General features: G+C 37.2%; 1 protein-coding gene across 1 annotated transcript in view; it reads left to right on the top strand.

The window, feature by feature from the left end:
* Window positions 1-19,967, top strand: part of CACNA1C (calcium voltage-gated channel subunit alpha1 C) — an 833,272-nt gene that overhangs the window by 562,641 nt on the left and 250,664 nt on the right. The window contains 1 exon segment of the mRNA XM_043967623.1: window positions 3,161-3,357. Coding sequence (XP_043823558.1) covers window positions 3,161-3,357 — 197 coding nt within the window.

Below are 19,967 nucleotides of genomic sequence, written 5' to 3' on the forward strand. Positions count from 1 at the left end.
TAAGGAGGTGCTGTGCCCCATTTTTACTTCAGCCAAGCTGGGAAAGGAAATGAAAAAAGACTGAGATTGAGCTATCAAAGGGGAAAGCCCCTTTGATGAGAAGGAAACAGCACACCTTAGAAAGGGTTAGAGACAAAAGGCCAGGAGACAATGGAACTTGCCTCAGGGCACATATAACTTCTTTACCTTTGTCCTCAACCACATAGCTCATTTGCATATGTCCCTACTGAGAAACTGACCTGAGATAATCATCATAAGTAAAAGGAGTCTAGAACTTGAGGGGAAGCCAACTCTGAACCCAGAAGAATTATTGAACCAGAGAGACTAGAATTCTCTCATTTCTTGCCTGGAGGTAAACCCCAGAGCTGAGTCTCTGAAGGACTCAAAGGCGATAAGGAAAGGTCATTGTCTTTGATAAATAGGCCAGCTAAAAACAGCTGTGTAACACTCAGCCAAATCAGGGACTGGTAGTGGTGACTCCAACTACCCAGGACTAAACAAGTGCTGGGAGTCCAGGGGAATTACCTATCTAGAAGAGATGCTACCTGCACTGAAGACTCTGGTGGTTGAGGGGCAATAGCTGCCAGGTAGTCAAGTGACCTAACTGGCCCAGGCCAGCAGCAGCTGCCCGGGTGTACAGTAGCCTACAGAGATCAGACCATCATCAGCTGCTGCCCAGTCAGCTCAGAGGGGTTGTTACATCATTTACAAAAAATGCTGTGACATTTGAGTTGCTTTGATGTTTGTGAAAGAAGGAATATGTTGAAATAACTGTCCCAAAATAGAGAAGAAATTGAGAAGACTTCTGAACAAAGTCAATAATTATAATCATGTTATCGCTGTTTTAGACTTTAATAATTTTTTTTGTGTGAGGAAAAATTTGCTTGAAGTTTTTTTTGTTTTTGTTTTTATTAACTACCACTATTACCTGTCAGTAAAAAGTTATGTGCTTAATTTTGTGTGTGTGAATCACATAATGTTACTTTCAATAGAGATCATTGAATTTTTTAACTTAACTGACAACAACTATAGAAGCATAGCATTCTGCTTAAGTTTACCAATGATTAGCTGAAAGAACCACAGGTCTGCCAAGTTTTACCAAGTTGAACATCAATAATGTTAACCAAACAACAAAAAACCTAGTCCCGCAGAACAAGGGGGAAAATTCATAACTTGGCATCTTGTATGATTGGCCAAATTATCTTAGTGTGGGATTCTGTGATGTGGTGGGGGTTGCAATATGCTAATAAGGTTATTGCAAATAAGTGTTGCTGGGGCAATTATTATGTATAGTATGCATGTGTAAGCTAGATCTCAATCCATGAAGTTCCTAACAAAGTTCTCTACATATGAATATTGCCCCAAATTTAATCTTCAGCCATGATGCATATGTTTCAAACATGCAGATGTATATTATAAAACTTCCCTGCTTTTTTCCCCTAATTATCCACTGCCCTATAGCTTGCTGGCAGCTAGGTGGTGCAATGGATAGAGTGCTGGACCTGAAGTCAGGAAAACTCATCTTTCCAAGTTAAAATTTGTCTTTAGACACTAGCTGTGGGAGCCTGAGCAAGTTACTGAACCCTGTTTCCCTGTTTTCTCATCTGTAAAATGAGATTGAACAGGAAATGGCAAAACACTCCAGTATCATTGGCAAAAAAACCACAAATGAGGTCACAAAGAGTAGGACATGACTGAAAAAGACTGAACAACATAGATTCTAAGATTCTCTTTCCTCTTCCCTCTTACATCAGTTCAGAGTAATAAGTAGGAAAGAACAGTGTTAGCATTGGCTGCTACATAACTCCTTCAAACATGCAAAGGAATCTACAAGTATTATTTGTATGGAAGTTATACATAGGGATTGTTGTGAGTATTGTTGTTGCTGATACTGATTTCACCCACCTCTAGGACAAAAGTACAAATTACCTCAGATGTGGGAAGCATGGAGAGGATAAACTGGGTTTTCTAGACCATTCCAACTCTCCCCCTCTTTCTTAAACAAATCAAGGGAAACTCCCTGAATTTCAGCAATGTTGTTCCTTAAGCATCATGGAGTACTTTCCAATCACAAATTAGCTGGTGGGAGTTTGTTAAGAGGGAAAGTTATTTTACAAATAAATTGCTGGAAAGAGGACCTTTTTTGTGATAATAGATTTCCTTTAGATATTACAGGATCCTAGATTTGATTTGTGATGAAGAGAGGGTAGTATCTTCCAAAGTACTGAATGTTATAGTTTAGTTCAACAGTTTGCATAACATAAAGTCAGGAATCATGATTGTGCCACTGATTGACCAAGTTATTTTCTTCATCTTTCTATGCTTTAATATCCCTGTGGGAATAAAAAAATGTACCACTTTACAGGTGACTGGAAAAGCATTGCCAAACTACAAAATTGCTGCTATTTTCTACAAATCATATTCAGGAAAGAGAAACAGCCTGCCTAGAAAGCATGCATGTGGAATATAGGTTCTAGAAAACAAAAAGTTAATCCTGATTATTTTCAAATGTTTAGAGCAGGTATTTGGGATAGCATGAATCATGGAAAGAGAAGTGAAACACATGAGCTTTCATTTAAATCTTTAGATAAGCTATTTGGATAATAAAATGTTGAGGAAGCTTCCAAATACCACACTCCTTGACTCCAAAACTGAGTGTACAGAGAAAAACATCAATAAACTCTTCAAAGGAAGTCTACTAATATCATCAGTCATTATCCTTCTCCCCACCATCATTATCTTGCTGGAGGAACTTGGCAGTGTACTATGCACCCTGGTGATATAAATGTCATCGTTATTGCTGTATTTTTATTGCTCAGAAGAACGTGGTGTTAACACAGCACAGCATCCAGGTACATTAAATCAGTAGTTGAATCTAAAGTCTCCAAGTTGTATGGCAAATATCCAAAATGATTACTTTATTGAATTGGTGCTGGCATATGATAAACCTCAGTTACTCAAGTTGTTTAACATGTATGCAGAATCACCCTGTCTCCAGGATGAAAACTAATGTCATGTATGTTGTTTTTAGTCTTATTATTTTGTCTATATAGTCATGAACCTTAAACTGCATTTTTTTTCTAACTCTTCTCACTCTCTCTCTCCTTTTCCTTCCTCTTCTTGGTCCTTGTCTTTCCTTTATTTCCTCTGGCTACCTGAGATGCCCCAGTAGAAGATGACCCTTCTCCTTGTGCCCTTGACACGGGACATGGACGGCAGTGCCAGAATGGCACAGTATGTAAAGCAGGGTGGGATGGACCCAAGCACGGCATCACCAACTTTGACAATTTCGCCTTCGCCATGTTAACTGTGTTCCAGTGCATTACAATGGAGGGTTGGACAGATGTGCTGTACTGGGTATGTATCTGGAAATGGGAGATCCGTGGGAGAGAGGAAGCAAAAGAGATCACATTTTCTTTGGGGTATTTTTGAATAGTTGGCTCAGAGGTCACAGTGATAACAAATCCCCTTTGGGTAACACTTGTATTCTTTCCATTTTCGCTTCCTCAATTCCCAATACAGAAGTATAAGTGTCCTTTTTCTTAGGCCTATAAAAAGGAATCAGGCCTAGTCTTCTAAGAAGAAAGATCCCACATCAAACTAGAACTTTTCATTGCATTGCATAGTGTAACAGTTGTGATTAATGGATCCTCCCTCCCACTCTCATAGGATCTGATGTACTAGTCCAGCTTCCATGGAGCTGGGAATGAGCTCTGTTCCCTTTCTGTGGGACATGTGCTTTGGCCCTTTGTGGAAGAATATATACCTTGTTGGCCTGGTGTGGTAATTCTTGATTGGTCACCCATGACAGGAGTTATATTAAAGATGACTATTAGCTAGAGTCAGAATAGGCTGATCACTCCATGGCCAATCATCTTTGCTACAACCACTGTCACTGGTGATCAATAGGGAGATGTTTTGTCTTCTTAACATAGTGCATGCCTTTCAGCAAGAGGCCAGAACCCATGTTCCACAGAAAGGGATCAGAGCCCATGTTCAGTGCTATGGGAAGTAACCCAGTCCAGCAGATCAGCGGGCTCCACTGATCATCACCTACTATAGCATGTTGCTGAATTTTAATTCTTGGATTAATGTTGTCATAACATTTTAATCATTCATTAGCCTACTACATTGGTATAAATTTTCACTGGTGACATAAATTTTTAAAACCTACTGTTTATATGACAGATATTTGGAAATGCCATCTTTTGAATTGACACCAGTGTTTAATGAATTCCTAGTTCCCTAAGAGCTTTAACTTTTGTTTTCCAACAAGTAAAACTGGCTATATTGCATGCCATCTGTTTGACCCTTATGGGAATCTGCCTTAAGATCTCCATGAAACATTCCCCTATAGTCAGAAGCATAAATCTACATTCGTGCAACTTTTCTTCTAAATGGTATCTCTATCCTGGTAAGGCAAAGCCAATTTTTGGCAAAAACTCCAGAGAACTGAGTATTTCCTTCTTCTAGATAGGGTATCCTCCAAGTATCTGGGACAATAACATATAGTGCCAGCACTGAAAGCACCATTTTCTTTAGAATTTTGCAAAAGAGTCAGAAATCGTGGAACCTGCCTAAGTCTTCTTAGGAAGCAGGGTAGAGATGCTATGAATAGAGTGTATATGTAGAAGGGGTCTTATACCAGAATGAACTGGGTGGGGGATAAGAAAGCAGCTAGACAATTTAACTGAAACCAGTGAAACATCAGAGTCTTCCTGCCACAGAAAGAATATTCAAGGATCTTTTCTGGAGAATTCCATATTGGAATAATACTTTCATGGGGCAAGTGCCAAGTCCTACTGACTCACAAATCCCTGTATATTTGTTGTAGTTCATAAACCATAGGTAAGTGCTTTCCCTGGTAGAGAGAATCATTTAGGGGCATTCAAAACTAATCAAAGGACTGGTATAATTTTGAGTGTATTTAAAGTCATACCAATGCCAAGTTACCCCTTCCACAAGCTAAGCCAAAAATAAACTCATCAGAAAATATTTGTGAGACCATCACCTAAGACATTTGTTTGAATTACTTTGAAAGGCAGCTAAATCAGTTCCCAATTTGGCAAGTTTATTCTGTCAAGTTAATCACACAAAATACTACCAAGGAAATACTACCATTTCAGGAAAGGAGAACCTTTATTTGGTCATGCACAGGTAAAAAACAATTATCTATCTACAAATGAGTAAGTAGGTCATAAAACACACGATTTATTGAACGGCACATAAGAACTTTATCATGTGAACTTCAAACCAATGTCTTAGGTTGCTATGGCAATTCCTGTCAGTATCAGATTGGGATGTGGAGGGCAGGATGGCAGTGGGTGATTGGGGGGTGGGGAGGGGAACTGAAAGAGTAGGTACAATTTATTTTGGTGACATCCCATATAAATTGTGGTCTTTCATCACTGCCTCCCTTTTCCCCTGACCCAAGTCACTGGTACCCCACCAGCCAGATGTGGTATAGAGAGACACTGTCATAATGACACCCAAAGTGGGGAATAGTAAGAAACATACAACTGCAACCACCAATTTTCAGCAGCTGTGTTGTACTTTCTCCCCTGGAGTTTCTAGTGCTCAGAATGGAAATGGAAGGCATTTCAGAGGTGAAGAAACAATCGGGTCCCAGGGAATATTCCTCTCTGGCTATTCAAGGAACCTTTCAACAAAGGCTCTCTGTATATACATGCACACATGCACATACTTGTTCTTGTTTTTTTTTTTTGTCAATATTTTTAATGTATAGTGATATTTCACATGTGTGTATATGTATATATTTTTTCTTTTTCCTTTTTTTTTTTTTAAGAAAAAGAGCACATGTATAAATGTGCTGCCTACCTCACCTAGGAGAATTTTAATCTCCTTTTTTTGGGTATTCATGAAGAGCTGGGTAACACTCCAGCCCATGGCTCCTGCTCACAGAAGATTTCTTTCTTCCCCCTTCTTTCCACTCCCTCTTTTTTTCTGCCTTCATTCTCTCTGCCTCCGCCTGCCCCTCTAATCTACTGCAACTGTAAAGTGTGCTGGGGGAGATATGACTACTTCCACTCCACAGGCCACCTCAGAATGTGGCCTCTATCTCTCATTGGTGAGCAAGCATTTCCTTTCAAGCTCAAGGAGTTGATATGTTTTCGGTCAAAAGAGGCTAATGTGATGGGGAACTCCAAATAAGAAACTAGCTGTGAATTGAAACAGAGAATATTTATATTGGATACAGAAAGACTTAGATATTTCTAGATGCCAAAACTGGCCTTTGAAACCTGAGAAAAACAGGTGATTCAATGGCTAGATACAGACATCCTAAGCTACAAGGTACACAGGAGCTCATCACCACTAAAGATCAGACTCCTACTCAGGAGGATAGAATATCAGATATTCTTCTTTTTCTTTTAAATGAAAATAAACTTTATTATATCGAGTAATAAATACATATAAAGGTTCAAATAACAGTTTTCATTGTTTATTGAGATTTTTTTAAAAAAATCATTCTGTGACAAACTTAGGAACTGAAATCAAAAGTCTTCATGTGAAAAGTAATTTTCTGAATTCCTATTTTTGGTAAGCTGACCGGTCTTCTTTGTTTATAACTCATGCAATTAAATTGGCTTCCTAGAACAATCATGGCTGCTTAAACATATGCACATGTATGTTTTTTAAAGCATGGCCTATATCATGTGGCCAACTAGGGAACACCAAGCTTCTAGATAAAACATTCAATCAACATCTATTCATGGAAAACAAAATCCTTAGAGTTGTAGCTTCTGGGAAAGGTGCAAAGGTGCAAAGAGCAACAATTCAGGTAATATTAAGTGTACTTTAAGCAAATGAAAGGTGTGTCCTGATAATTTGCAGCAATCTAAGCTGACTTTTGAAATGCAACCTCAGTCTCAGTGCTTTAAAAGGTAATAACTTCTCAAAATGCAAATCTTCGTTGGCTGTAAAAATCATATTTTCTCATATTCTGTGCATTGGGAGGCTGGGGCAGAGGAGAGGAAGAAAAAGAGAAAGAACCCAAAGTGTTAAAACATTCAAAATAAAAAATTCATAAGACATTTTGAACATCACCAGAGGAATGTGTTGCTCCTTCAGAAAGAAATGGGAAACTTTGGAAGTTAAGTGGGAGGCTAGGAATTTGCATTTTCTTCCATCTCTGCCAAGCATTCCTGGCCTAACCTGTCCTAATCTTCGAGCACAAATGATACCTATTTTAGCCTCCCCAAGGCACTTTTGCTCCTTGTATTCAGGGGCCTGCCTCTTTTCTGTGGAGCTCCTGGCTGCTTTCTGTACCCTAGGCATAGTCTAGGGACAGAATTCCATAATGATTGATCAACTGCAAGGACTGGGTGAAGTTTGCCATGTGGGCAGAGGGAAGGAGGCTGCTCCTGGATAAGGAGGTCCAGAAAAGTATGTTCTAGTTGAGCTTATAAGACATGCCCAGGGACTCAAGCAGCTCCAGGAACCTCATCTCTCTTTCCAACTCCCATTACTACTTCCTTCCTTTTCCATTTTAACACTGGGACTGATTCAGAAACCAAATTTAGCAGAATCTGTGTGAGAAAGTACATCCACTGTGGAGGAATGGACCAGAGCATTGTGTCTTCTGTCAAAGTATTAGCAATTCTTAGAAGAAAAGACACCAAGGATCAAATTATTTACCTAGATATTATTCTTTACCTGGTGGTCTGCTCGGGAAATCTGCACAAAAACAAATGGGGGGAAGCAGATGATTTTGAAATTAAGCCACTTTTAGTTTTGACGATCCACTTTCTGAAGGGAGGGGGGTGTCTTCTGGCTTCAAATTGAATCATTATACTTTCAGAATGTACAAATCTCTTTGAAGATGAAAATTTATTGGGTTCTTTAGTGCTCTTTGCCAACAAAATGCCAAATGGGGTCACGAAGAGTCTCAATGTCTGAAACTCAGGAAGGGAAAGAAGTGTCTTAGTGCTGGAACAATATTAGCATTAACTTCATTTCTCCCTTGACTTAAAAAATATGTGTGTGCATATTCTTGCTTTCCACAGAAAGAATAGTCACTTGTTTTTTATCATTTTTGAAGAGCTGTAACTAGAAGAAAGATAACTAGAACTTTGTCCTGGGCTATCCAAATTTAGAGGGCAATAGCACTTTTAGTCTTTTGTCAACATAGACATAACTGAGATTTTTCTAAGAACAACTAGTTAAAATAGAACACTACAAGATGGCAGCTTCTCCCTTCCCATATCAGTGGCTATACCTCAGGGATGTTCCCCTGACCCCCAATTAAGGGCACATTTCAATTCCATTTTTTTCTCAGGTTCAAAAACTACTAGTTATGGCTCCAGATTTTGATGATCTGAGACCAGATGTTCTTTTGATGGCTCAGCACTAAGAGTCCTTGTAGGACTTAAGTCCTTGTAGGAAAAGGACTGGACCACTTGTTTCACTGATATGGGGAAGTCCTAAATGAGGAAATTCTTTCTACCAATGAATTTGAAAATCAGCACTTTTCTCTTTATCTTACAGCCTTAGAGAGTGGTCTAGACCAGCTAGAATTTAAATGACTTGCCCAGGGTCACATGTGTCAGAAGCAGGAATTAAACCCTAATCCTTATTGGCTTCAAAACCAGCTCCCTACCCACTATGACACACCAGATTTAAGGATTTCACAGAATAAATATTTAATAACCCACACTGAGTTCGGATTTTGGTAAGAATACATTGGTTTGAATCAGTCAATTAGCAAGTATTTATTAAGTGAATGATAAGTACCTGGCACTGAGGCACCTCTATCTCATCAGTAGGCACACTGTAACATTACCACTGAATTGGCATGTTGATTGCATAGAGATTGAGATCTAGGGCAAGAGAGAGCAAGGTAGCAACACATTAAAATTTAGTTCTAACAAAATGGAGAAGAGTGTTCAAGAGTAGGAAGATGGACCATGATTCTAGAATACAACTGTCTGAGAATCTAGATGCCTTCATAAAGTTTATTAATTAAACTAAAAAGCTTCCAAGCATTATGTTTCTTTCTTTTCCCTTTCCCTCTCCCTGACCCTGTCTTTAAAAGTTGAGTTGAGATAACCTTTCCTGGAACTTGTCTTGGAGTTTACTTATAAAGTGCTTGCCCAGTAATCAGAATTGCTGGTTACAGCTGAACTCAGACTTACTCAGTGTCACTACTCCTGATAGAAGCAACCATGACTTACAACATTCTTTTTTCTCTTAAAATCAATCCTTATACTATTTTAGCTAAATTTAAAATTCAGAGTAATGGTCAGGCTAGAAATAACATTCGAAGGATCTTATTGGATTTGAAGGTGAAGAAAAAAATGATTTATAGGACCCTAGGTGATTTCCCCCCACCTTCCCTCAAGCCCCTCTCCTCACCTCAAATTATCTGGTTCAAGTATTCAGAAGACCTTGGGAACAGCAGTTTGATTTTTTACCATGATAGGTTGTTCATTTTTAGTGTTGACAGGTCAACTGTCAGCTGTCATTTCTAAATTCTCTCTTGTCATTCTTTGTGCATATTGGAATGTACTACAAGATGATTTCAGACACAAACATGCGCATAGAGTAAACTCTTGTCCTACTACTGCTAGAATACCACTTGTCTGTGCTAAATTATTGCAAAGTTCTTTTAAATGTAAGTGGTTTGACTTCAGGCATTTTACTCTATTGATATTTCTTCATTTCTGAAAAAATCTTTAGAAAAATCAGCTTCCCTATCTTTTAGTGTGGTAGAATTAAAACTAATCTCTGAAGAAGTCAGAAAAGCAGAGGTGGCAGAATTGAATTATAATGGTAACCCAATGACAATTATAAAGGAAAAGTAGAAACAACTTTCTTTTTCCCTTAATTCGTTAAAAAATAGCTTCCTTAAATCTAAACTGAGGTGGGAGAGGATTTGATCTCAATGGGGCTAAAATCTTAAAAGTTACTGATTTTTTGACAGGAGAATTTAAAATCCTTTTCATTTTAGGGCATTACCACTTTAGTGGCCTCCATAAATTGGAAGATAGGGTGTCCAGAGGAGAAAACAGCTTTCAAGAGAAGTATCTATTAAATTGGCATCAAATTTATTCCATCAAAATAAATGTTCATTGAGCACTTAATATGTGCCCAGAATTGTGCCTAGAAATATTAAAATTGGCCTTGCCCTCTAGGATCCAATAGCCTGACTGAACAGACAAGAAATTCCCATGGAGAAATTTCTAGAGCAATTTAGAGGATCAAAGACCACTGTAGCCATAGTCACCCAGGGACAAGGAATTTAAAAGTAAGACTGTTGGTCTATACCAAGTTTCTGCCAGATGGCTGCCCAATTTTCCAAGCAGTTTTTGTAAAATTATGATTTCCTCCTCCAATAGCTGGATTTGTCAAATAAAAGGCAACTGTGCTCATTTGCTTTTCCATACTGTGTACTTCATCTCTTCCACTGATCAAACTCTATTCCTTGACCAGAATGAAATTGTTTTGTTGATTACTTCTTTGTAATAGTTTGAGATCTAGTGCTGCCATACCCTTTTCCTTCTCACTTATTTTCATTATTTCCCCTTTGAGATTCTGGATCTATTATTTCTCCAGAATAATGTGTAGACTAATTTAGACAATATTGACATTTGTATTATACGATAACATTTATAAAGCACTTAGCACAATGCCTGGCACATATTAGGTACTATATAAATGTCAGCTATTATCATTTTAATATGAGTTTAGTCTACCCATAGGAAATTAATATTTCTCCACTTATTTAAGTCTCTGTCTCCATGTAAAAAGTCTTTTGTAGCTATTTTGAAGTAGTACCAGTATGTTTCTTATTGGGAGACTCCCAAGTGTTTTATATATGTTATAGTCATCGTAAATGGAATTTCTCTTTCTATCTCTTCCTGCTGGGCTTTATTGGTAATATACAGATATACTGATGATTTATATGACTTTATTTTATATCCCACAACTTGGCTGAAGTTGTTTATTGTTTCAATTAATTTTTTGTTGATGCTTCATCTAAGTAAACCATCAAATCACCTACAAAAAGGATAATTTTGTTTCCTCTTTGCCTCTGCTAATTCTTTCAAATATTTTTCTTCTCATATTGTTTTAGCTAATGTTTAAACACTATATGTAATAATGTAATAATGGACATCCTTGCTTTACCCTTGATCATTTTGGAAAGACTTGTAGTGTATCCCTGTTGCATAACATGCTTGCTCTTAGTTTTAGACAAATACTACTTAGATTAAAGAAAGGTCTATTTATTCTTTGCTTTCTAGTGTTTTTTTTAAAACAGGAATGTGTTTTCTATCTCATCAAAAGCTTTTTTTAAAGCCATCTATTGATATCATATGATTTTTGTTCTTGCTATTAATGTGGTCAATCATGTTTATAGTTTTCCTAATAATGAACCAACCCTACATTCCTGGTATAAATCCAAACTGGTAATACTGAATAATTTTTGTAATATATCGCTGTAATATCCTTGCTAATAATTCATTTTTGTATCAATATTCAATTAGAGAGGGCAGCTAGGTGGTGCAGTGGATGCACTGGCCCTGGAGTCAGGAGAATCTGAGTTCAAATCCAGCCTCAGACACTTGACACTTACTAGCTGTGTGACCCTGGGCAAGTCACTTAACCCTCATTGCCCAGCAAAAAAATTTTTTTTAAATATTCAATTAGAAATTGGTCGATAGTTTGCTATATGTCCTGACTCCCTAGTTTAGGTATTAAGACTATATCTGTATCATAGAAAAAAATGTTGGTTGTACCTCTTCTTTTCCAATTTTTTCAGATGGCTTTTTCCAAATTTTTTCAAATTTATAAATATATCTGGTCCTGTTTTTTTTTTCCTTTGGGAGCTCATTTGTGGCTTATTTAACTTCTTTTTCCAAGATTAGGTTATTTATATAATTTATTTCTTGTCCTATGAATATGGGCATTTTATATTTCAGCAAAGATTCATCCATTTCACTTGGACTGTCAATCTTACTGACATAAAATTAGGTAAAATAGTTTTTAAAATAATTTTATTTATTCTTTATTTGTTATGAATGGACCTTTTTATTTTTTGAGACTGATAATTTGGTTTTTCTCTTTCCTTTTTAAAAATCAAATTAGTGTTTTATTTAGTTTTTTAATTAAAAATCAGCACTTAATTTTTAATTAATTCAATGGGGTTTTTCTATTTTAATGTTTAATTTAGTATTATTAATTTTTTGGTTTTCTAGGGTGTTGTTTTTAGTTGCTTGCTTAAGTTATTGATATGTTCATTCTTTTATTGATGAAAATGTTGAGATATAAATTTTATCCTCAAAACTACTTTGCCTGTATCCTAAAAATGCTGACATATTCTCTCATTGTTGTCATTGTTTTTAATGAAATGGTCTGTTCTTTCTATGGCTTTGTTCTTTGACCCAACATTTCTTTCATATTGTTATTTATTCCACAATTAATTTTAATAATTTCTTCCATGGATCTTTATTGAATGTAATTTTCATTGCATTGTGGCCTGTACAAGATGTGTTTTCTATTTTTGCTTTTTTGCATTTTTATGAAGTTTTTGTGCCCTAATACATGGTCAATTTTTGTAAAGTGCCATTCATAGCTATAGAATATGTATGTTCCTTTTTATTTCTATTCAATAATCTCTAGAAGTCTGTCACATCTAACTTTTCTAAAATTTATAAAATTATTATATATATTATAACTTCTTTCTTATTTTTTGGTTAGACTTATATAGGTTTGAAAAGGGTGCATCAATTACAGTACCCACTATTGTGGTTATACTATTTTCTCCCTGTAACTCATTTTCCTTTAAGCATTTAGATGCTATGCTTTGCAAAGCATATATGTTTAGCACTGATGTTAATTCATTGTCTATGGTACCTTTCAGGAAAATGTCATTTCCCAGTTTCTCTTAAAAGAGAGAAATTAAATTAATTAAAAGATTGTCTATTTTTGCTGTTGTTTCTTTTTTCCTGAGAGCATGATTGCTGCCCCTGTCTTTGTTTGTAACTTCAGCTAAAGCATAATAGATTTTGGTCCACCCCTTTATTTTAGCTCTTTGTGAATCTTTATGTTTCTTGTAAACAGTTTATGTTGGATTCTGCTTAATTCTGCTATTCTCTTCCATTGTATTGGACAGGAGGAGGTCATCCTATTAACATTCACAGTTATAATCATTAATTGTGTATTTTCCCTCCATCCTGTTCTCTTATACTCTTCCTTCTCTTTGTTTTCTGCTCCATCTTTATAGAGGAAAAATGTGCTGATCACTAGTGTTCTAAGTTTCATGTAGTATGCCTCTTCTCCCCTGGCATTTACCCAGAGTCCAGTCATGGGTTTTTATTCTTTCTTTCTCTGCTTTTAAACCCCTTTTCATATCTATTTTCCATAATGAGAGCTTATTTTGCTTAGGACTAATCCCTCCCTAAATCTATCCTCCTTATTCTCTTCTTCTCCCTTCTTCTTCTGTCTCTCCATTGAGTGAAATGCATTTCTGCATCCAACAATAATGTGAGTGGGTATTTTTCCTTCCTCTGACCAGTTCAAATGTAAATTACATTAAAATGTCTTCTCCCAACCCCCACCCCTTCCTCCTTATTTGTACAGTCTTGTATTTGCTTCTCCCTCATCCCTTCCTCTGTTGGTATAATCTTCTACTTGTACATACTGATATGTGAGATGCATTCCTCCATCCTCCCTTTTTCTTCCCGTCGCCCCCTCACCTCATTGTATATTCTTCCCTCCTTTCCTTTTTTATTTTAAGATCAAAACATAACAAAAACTATTTCCAGTCCTGCATCTCTTATCAGGTTCCCTCCATAATTCCTGATGATAATAGGGTTTTGTGCAGACACATGCATTACTTCCACATTCAAATATAAACAGTTCATCTTTGTTTATGGCATTATGATCGCTTACCTGTTTTTACTTTTTATGTTTCTGTTGACTTCTTTGTTTGTATTTCAAAGTTTCATGTACCTCTGGTCTTTTCTTCAGGAATACTTAGAAGGTATCTATTTCATTAAAGATCCATTTTAACCTCTGCAGGATTATACTCAGTTTTTCTGGGAAAGTTATTCTTGGTTGTAAACCTATGTCTTTTCCCTTCTAAAATATCATATTCTAAGCACTCTGCTCCTTCATAATGGTGGCTGATATATCATGAGTATGGCTCTTCAGTACTTGAATTCTTTCTTTCTGGCTGCTTACAGTATTTTTCCCCCTTTGACCTGGAATCTCTGAATTTTAGCTATAATGATCTTGGAAGTTTTCATTTGGGGATTTCTTTCAAAAGGCGTATATTAGATTCTACTTCTACTTTACCCTCTGGTTCTAAAAGAGCTGGGCAGTTTACTTTTATGATTTCTTGAAATATGATGATGTCTATCTAGGAGCTTTCAGTCTGCATGGATTTCATGTAGTCCAATGATTCTTAAATTATTTCACCTTGATCTTTTTTCCAGGTTAGTTATTTTTAATATGATACTTTATACTTTCTTCTATTTTTTTAAGTGTAGAGACTTTTTGGTCCATTGTCTTTTAGCTTTGTTTTTAATACTTCTTGTTGTCTTGTGGAGTCATTGACTTCTATTTGGTTCATTTTCATTTTCAAGGAGTCTGTTTCTTGGTTAAGGCTTTGTATATCTTGTGCCAAGCTGTTAATTCTCTTCCCAGTTCTTTCTTCCATATGTCTTATTTCTTTTCCAGTTTGCCCTTACGGCTTTCATTTTTTCCAATTATTTCCTCTAGCACTCTTATTTCATTTATTGAATCATTTTAACTTTGAATAAAAGGGAAAAATGCCTTCTTGTTTCCAGTTCCAGAAATTCTAGTTGAATTTGTGCCCAAGCTGTTTGTTTCTTTGAGACTTTGCTTAGAGATACTTTGGATTAATTTTCTTTTTCTAGGTTTGTTAATTGAGCATCCATGTCATGATAATAGCTCTTTATAGTGAGGTTCTTTTTGGTTTGGTTGGTTTTCTTTGCTTGTTCTTCCAGTTTTACTTTCTGACTTCAGACTTGGGCTAGGCTCTATGCACTACAGAAGGGAATGTCTATGCTATGCTTTGTTTTCTTTTGTCATTCTGGATCCTGCTGCCACTTTTTCAGGGTATTGAATATTGTGTTATTAAAGAATCTCAGGGACATCTCAGGTTGGTGAACTACCAGCTTTTATTTGGCATTAAAAAAAAGTCTGTATAGTGTAAAATCTGAGCACCGACTTCTTGGTCTGAGCTTTGCAAATTACTGACCTACCTGAGTTGGAACTCTTGGTTGGAACTCCAGCAGTCTACTATTAGACTTGGCCACTGACAGTCAACTAGAAAACTCTTCAAGTTCAAAGTGACAGAAATACAGATTCTTCTTTAGTCTAGGCTTCATGCCCTAGTTATTTCACTATATATTTTGTATGGGTTAGAACCTGCATCTGAAACCCTACTCTTCTCCCAGGGTCAGATTTCAAATTGCTGCTAGTTTCTGTACTTGCTTTTTACTCAGTATACAGTCTACAGCCTTCAACTACTCCTTGACCTGGACCACCATCCCTAGGTGTAGGTTTCTTCCTCAATGTTCTCCAGCACTGGGTAGTGAGTGACAGAGCTGACAGTTCGTACTTGTTCCTGCTACCTGTACAAAGTCAGCCAACTTTGTGCAATAACTGGGACCTCTTCTTTCCATGGTTCACAGTCCTAAGTCCCTTTAGTGGAGGGACTTACTTAGGAGTGCTCCTTACTCCTAGTTAGTTTACTCCTGTATCAGCCTTGTCCTCAGTGTTTATAGACCTCTTTGTGTCTCCCTATGCTGACCTGAGATGGGAAAATGACTCACTGTGATTTTTTTTCTTGGATTTCCTAATTAGGACTTAGTCTGCTATGTTTTCTGAATCTTTATGAAGTGTTTGTGGGGGAGAGCTCAGCTGTACTGATTCTTCCTACTCTGTCATCTTGGCTAGCCTCCAGGAACAATAGGTTTCTAAAATGAGAACAACTTTAGTGGAGTAGAAAGAGCCCCAGACTTGTCAATAGGACTCCTAACCCTCACACTTATTAGTTATATGACACTGGGGCAAGGCACTTAATCTCTCTGAGTCTATTTGTTCATCTATATAATAGAAATTATAGTGCTGACATTATGTTACTGGGTTATGGTGAAATAAGCACTTTATAAACCTTAAAGTGCTATTTGAAAATTAATTATCTAATTATCATCAAGGCATCTGTATACTGTGATACAGAATAGCAGTGAAGATCACTGAGACCTACTGGTCACTAGTCTTAAGAAACCAACCTGGCTATCTGGGCACCAGATACTATACTGGCAGTATCATTGGCAAGGATCTATAGTCCCCTTGAACAATAATACCAATGATAATAACAGCAATTATCAATTGTATATCACTTTAATTTGTATACCCTTTTTGTATCATTTGATACTCATAAGAAATAGTATGTTTGTTGCCATAGGAGCCATCCATGGGGACACTCACACCTAAAGGGATACTTGCAACCTGTGGGCCCCGTGGAACTTTAGGTTTACTATAAGATTAAAGATTAGAAAAAAATAGAAGAAAGTATAAGGTATCTTATATTAAAAATTTTAGTGCAAATTTGCCATAAAATATTATATAAATATTTATATTCTGATGAAGGTCCTTCTTATCTCTGATTATGATCAATTATTCACCTTCTATGAAAGACTAGTCCACCAAAGACTATGCCCCACAAATTTTCATTTTCCCAATCCTCAGTACCTTCTCAGACTTGGTGATAGCTTCCAATGGGATCTCCGATCAGATGAAGTTTGGGGGAGGGAGAGTGAATGAGATAAGCAGATATCAGTTCCAGGCACTTCCAGAAGAAACTCAGTAGCGAGAGCCAGACCGCAGATGGTCCAGAGTTGGCTCAAGGTCAACCATGGTGTCAATGTGGCCAATGTCTTTTGGAGAAAAGAGTACCATATGGTCTTTGGGTATATACGCTTTATTCACAGTTGGTTACTTCTGATGCCAGGGTAATCTCTACTCATGAGTAGTTAGCTGGACTGTGTTTGTGTTTGAGAAACTTCAGTAAGAAATGAGGCCACAAGAAAGGAATATCATGTTAAGTGAACCATGTAGGCCCTTAGAGACCCCAAACATGCTTCTTGCCTCTGCTACTTCCCTGCTCCATTGGTCTTTCCATCTTACACATCCTGGAAGGTGAGATTTCACAATCACAGTGGTTGTTCCACCTTAACATATCTTCTTAATCTTTGAAACAAGCCTTCACAACCTTATGGATTGTTCCAAGTGCCTTTTTACATAGTCTAATACTAACTTGAAGTATGCTCAAACAAAATGTAAACACCCCTACTATAAAATTAGCATTGAATTCATAAGGACATGAACAAAGTTTTAGTCATCATGATATGTGACAAAGAAAATTTCTATCCACTGGGCCACCCAGCTGTCTCAGCCAAAAGGAATGCTAACCATAACCACAGGAAACATAAAATGAGAACTAGTAGAATTACCATTAACCAGGGGAATAGTATTTTTTCAAACAATACTGGTTCCCAGGAAGAATTGAGAAATTAATGAAGTCCAGACATGGACTTTTAAGCATAAGAAAATAGTCTGATGATGGGGCAACTGGTTGGCACAGTGGATAGACTACTGGCTCTGGAGTCAGGAGGACCTGAGTTCAAATCCAGCCTCAGACACTTGACACTTAGTAGCTGTGTGACCCTGGGCAAGTCACTTAACCCCATATGCCTCACCAAAAAAAAAAAGTCTGATACAGAGAAGAAAGGTAGAATCCTTTCTCAGAGATTAGGTCCACTTGTCAATCTGTAAGACTGAGATCCTCCCATTCCCAGCATGCATAATGACAAAGGTTACACATGCCCAACAATTTATTTAGCCACTACTTCAAGCTGTCAACTCTTTCAAGAGTGAATCTCGGGGGACAGCAAGGTCGTGCAGTGGATAAAGCACCAACCTTGGATTCAGGAGGACCTGGGTTCAAATTCGGCTTCAGACACTTGACACTTGCTAGCTGTGTGACCCTGGGCAAGTCACTTAACCCTCATTGCCCCACCCCCAAAAAAATTTTTTTTAAAGAGTGAATCTTGCCAAAACTGACACAACATATAAAGCTGAATTACTTTTATAGGTTTTACATAGTCAACCTTTTCGTGTCAAGTGACAGTCTCCCCATTAACTAGCAAGAGTAGTCACCCAAAGGCCCCCTTACCTCATTTCATACAGCTGTTTCTAAGGCCAAAATCTGAAGAGAAAATAACACAGGAGAGATACACTTGGATAAACACATTTACAAGTGGCAATAGATGGGGGAAACCTAGAGATGGGAATTTCTTCTCCTTTTACTTTTTAAGAAATTCACAAGTAGATTTAGAGGTTGTTTATTTATTTCTTCCAGAAATTAGATGTTGGTTTTAGCATATTGCTCTGGGTTTTAAATTCATATAGTCATAGATTTGGAGATATGAGACCTTAAAGTTCATCTAATTCCTTGGTTCTAGTCACAGAATAGTGGAAATCATTGAGTTATATGGTTTCTCCATCCAATTCCTTTTCAATCATGAACACAGTAACCTACTCTTCCTTTGTAGGTCCTTATAGTTTCCAATGAGGGCAGTCAAGACATGACTCCTGTTCCTTGGAGGGTGTTTTCTGGGCTTCTCTACTATATGTTAAGGACAAGACTACCCTCAGAAAAGTGAGGACAGAATGATAAGAATAATTAACATTCCAGTAGTACCTGAAGGCTTCCAGATGATTCTCCTCCCAACAACCTTGAAAGGTAGCTAGCACAAGAATTATTCCTATAATCCTCCAAACCAAGACTCAGAAAGGTGAAATGTGTTTTCCATGATCACTCCTAAGTTTCAGATCTTGGCTGCAAACCTTGGTCTCCAGACTCCAAGGTTTGTGTTTTCTCTGGGATGCACCAGAATCATAGAATTTCAAAATTAATGTAACCCATACTTGAACAAAAATCCTCCCTCCAACATCACTGACAAGTGTTCATCCAACCTTTACCTGAAGACCCTTGTAATATTTAACAACCAGCTCTCTGGAAGAAAAAAAAAGTGACAGATAGTTAAATCTGTATTATTATTATTAATATTTTCTCTACCACCATCTCAAGTCTAGATCATAAACCAAACAACAAATCAAGCCCTGATTTGTAGTATTTACTGATTTATAAGGTATAAAATTTAACAACAGTCTCCTGACATTTGTGCTGGCTCCAGCATATTCCTGATTATATTTCACTATTGAATATACAAAGTTGCCTTTTAGAAGAAAAAATAAGCTGAAATAAGCATCTTGACAACTTTCACCCATTTCCCTGCATAAATCTTTACCTACTGAGTAAGTGTGTCAGCAAATTAGGTAATTTTTAAAAAACTTTGGATTATTGTTTTTGTTTTTCTCATTTTTCTTTTGGGAATAGTTCTATTCCAATGATTAAAGACTTCAGTGGCTTTGCATGATTTCCATTCCGTCTGCTCCTCTCCTCCCTCATACCACCCCTCCATAATAATAAGTGGCACAGAATAATGACTTTCAATAAAGAACATAAACCTGACAAGCAATAATGAAATATTTCATTCTGGCTCCGACAAAATGAGTTGATGTCAGCATACACGTATTCGCACGCATGCACACACACACACACAAACAGATGAACATCCTGATAGCCTCTTCACCTTTCTTTTTCAGTGATTGCTTTTGTTTGCCCCTTTTCTTCCACTACACACCTGTTTTCTGAGCACACAAGCAGATCACCAAAAAAGCAGCCAGCAGCAGAAAGTCTACAGGTTAAGGAATTTTTTTTCAGGGCAGTGAGGGTTAGGTGACTTGCCCAGGGTCACACAGTTAGTGTCAAGTGTCTGAGGTCAGATTTGAACTCAGGTCCTCCTGAATCCAGGGCTGGTGCTTTATCCACTGCGCTACCTAGCTGCCCC

This window comes from Dromiciops gliroides, chromosome 5, assembly GCF_019393635.1.
Source record: "Dromiciops gliroides isolate mDroGli1 chromosome 5, mDroGli1.pri, whole genome shotgun sequence".
In the NCBI taxonomy this organism is placed as follows: domain Eukaryota; kingdom Metazoa; phylum Chordata; class Mammalia; order Microbiotheria; family Microbiotheriidae; genus Dromiciops; species Dromiciops gliroides.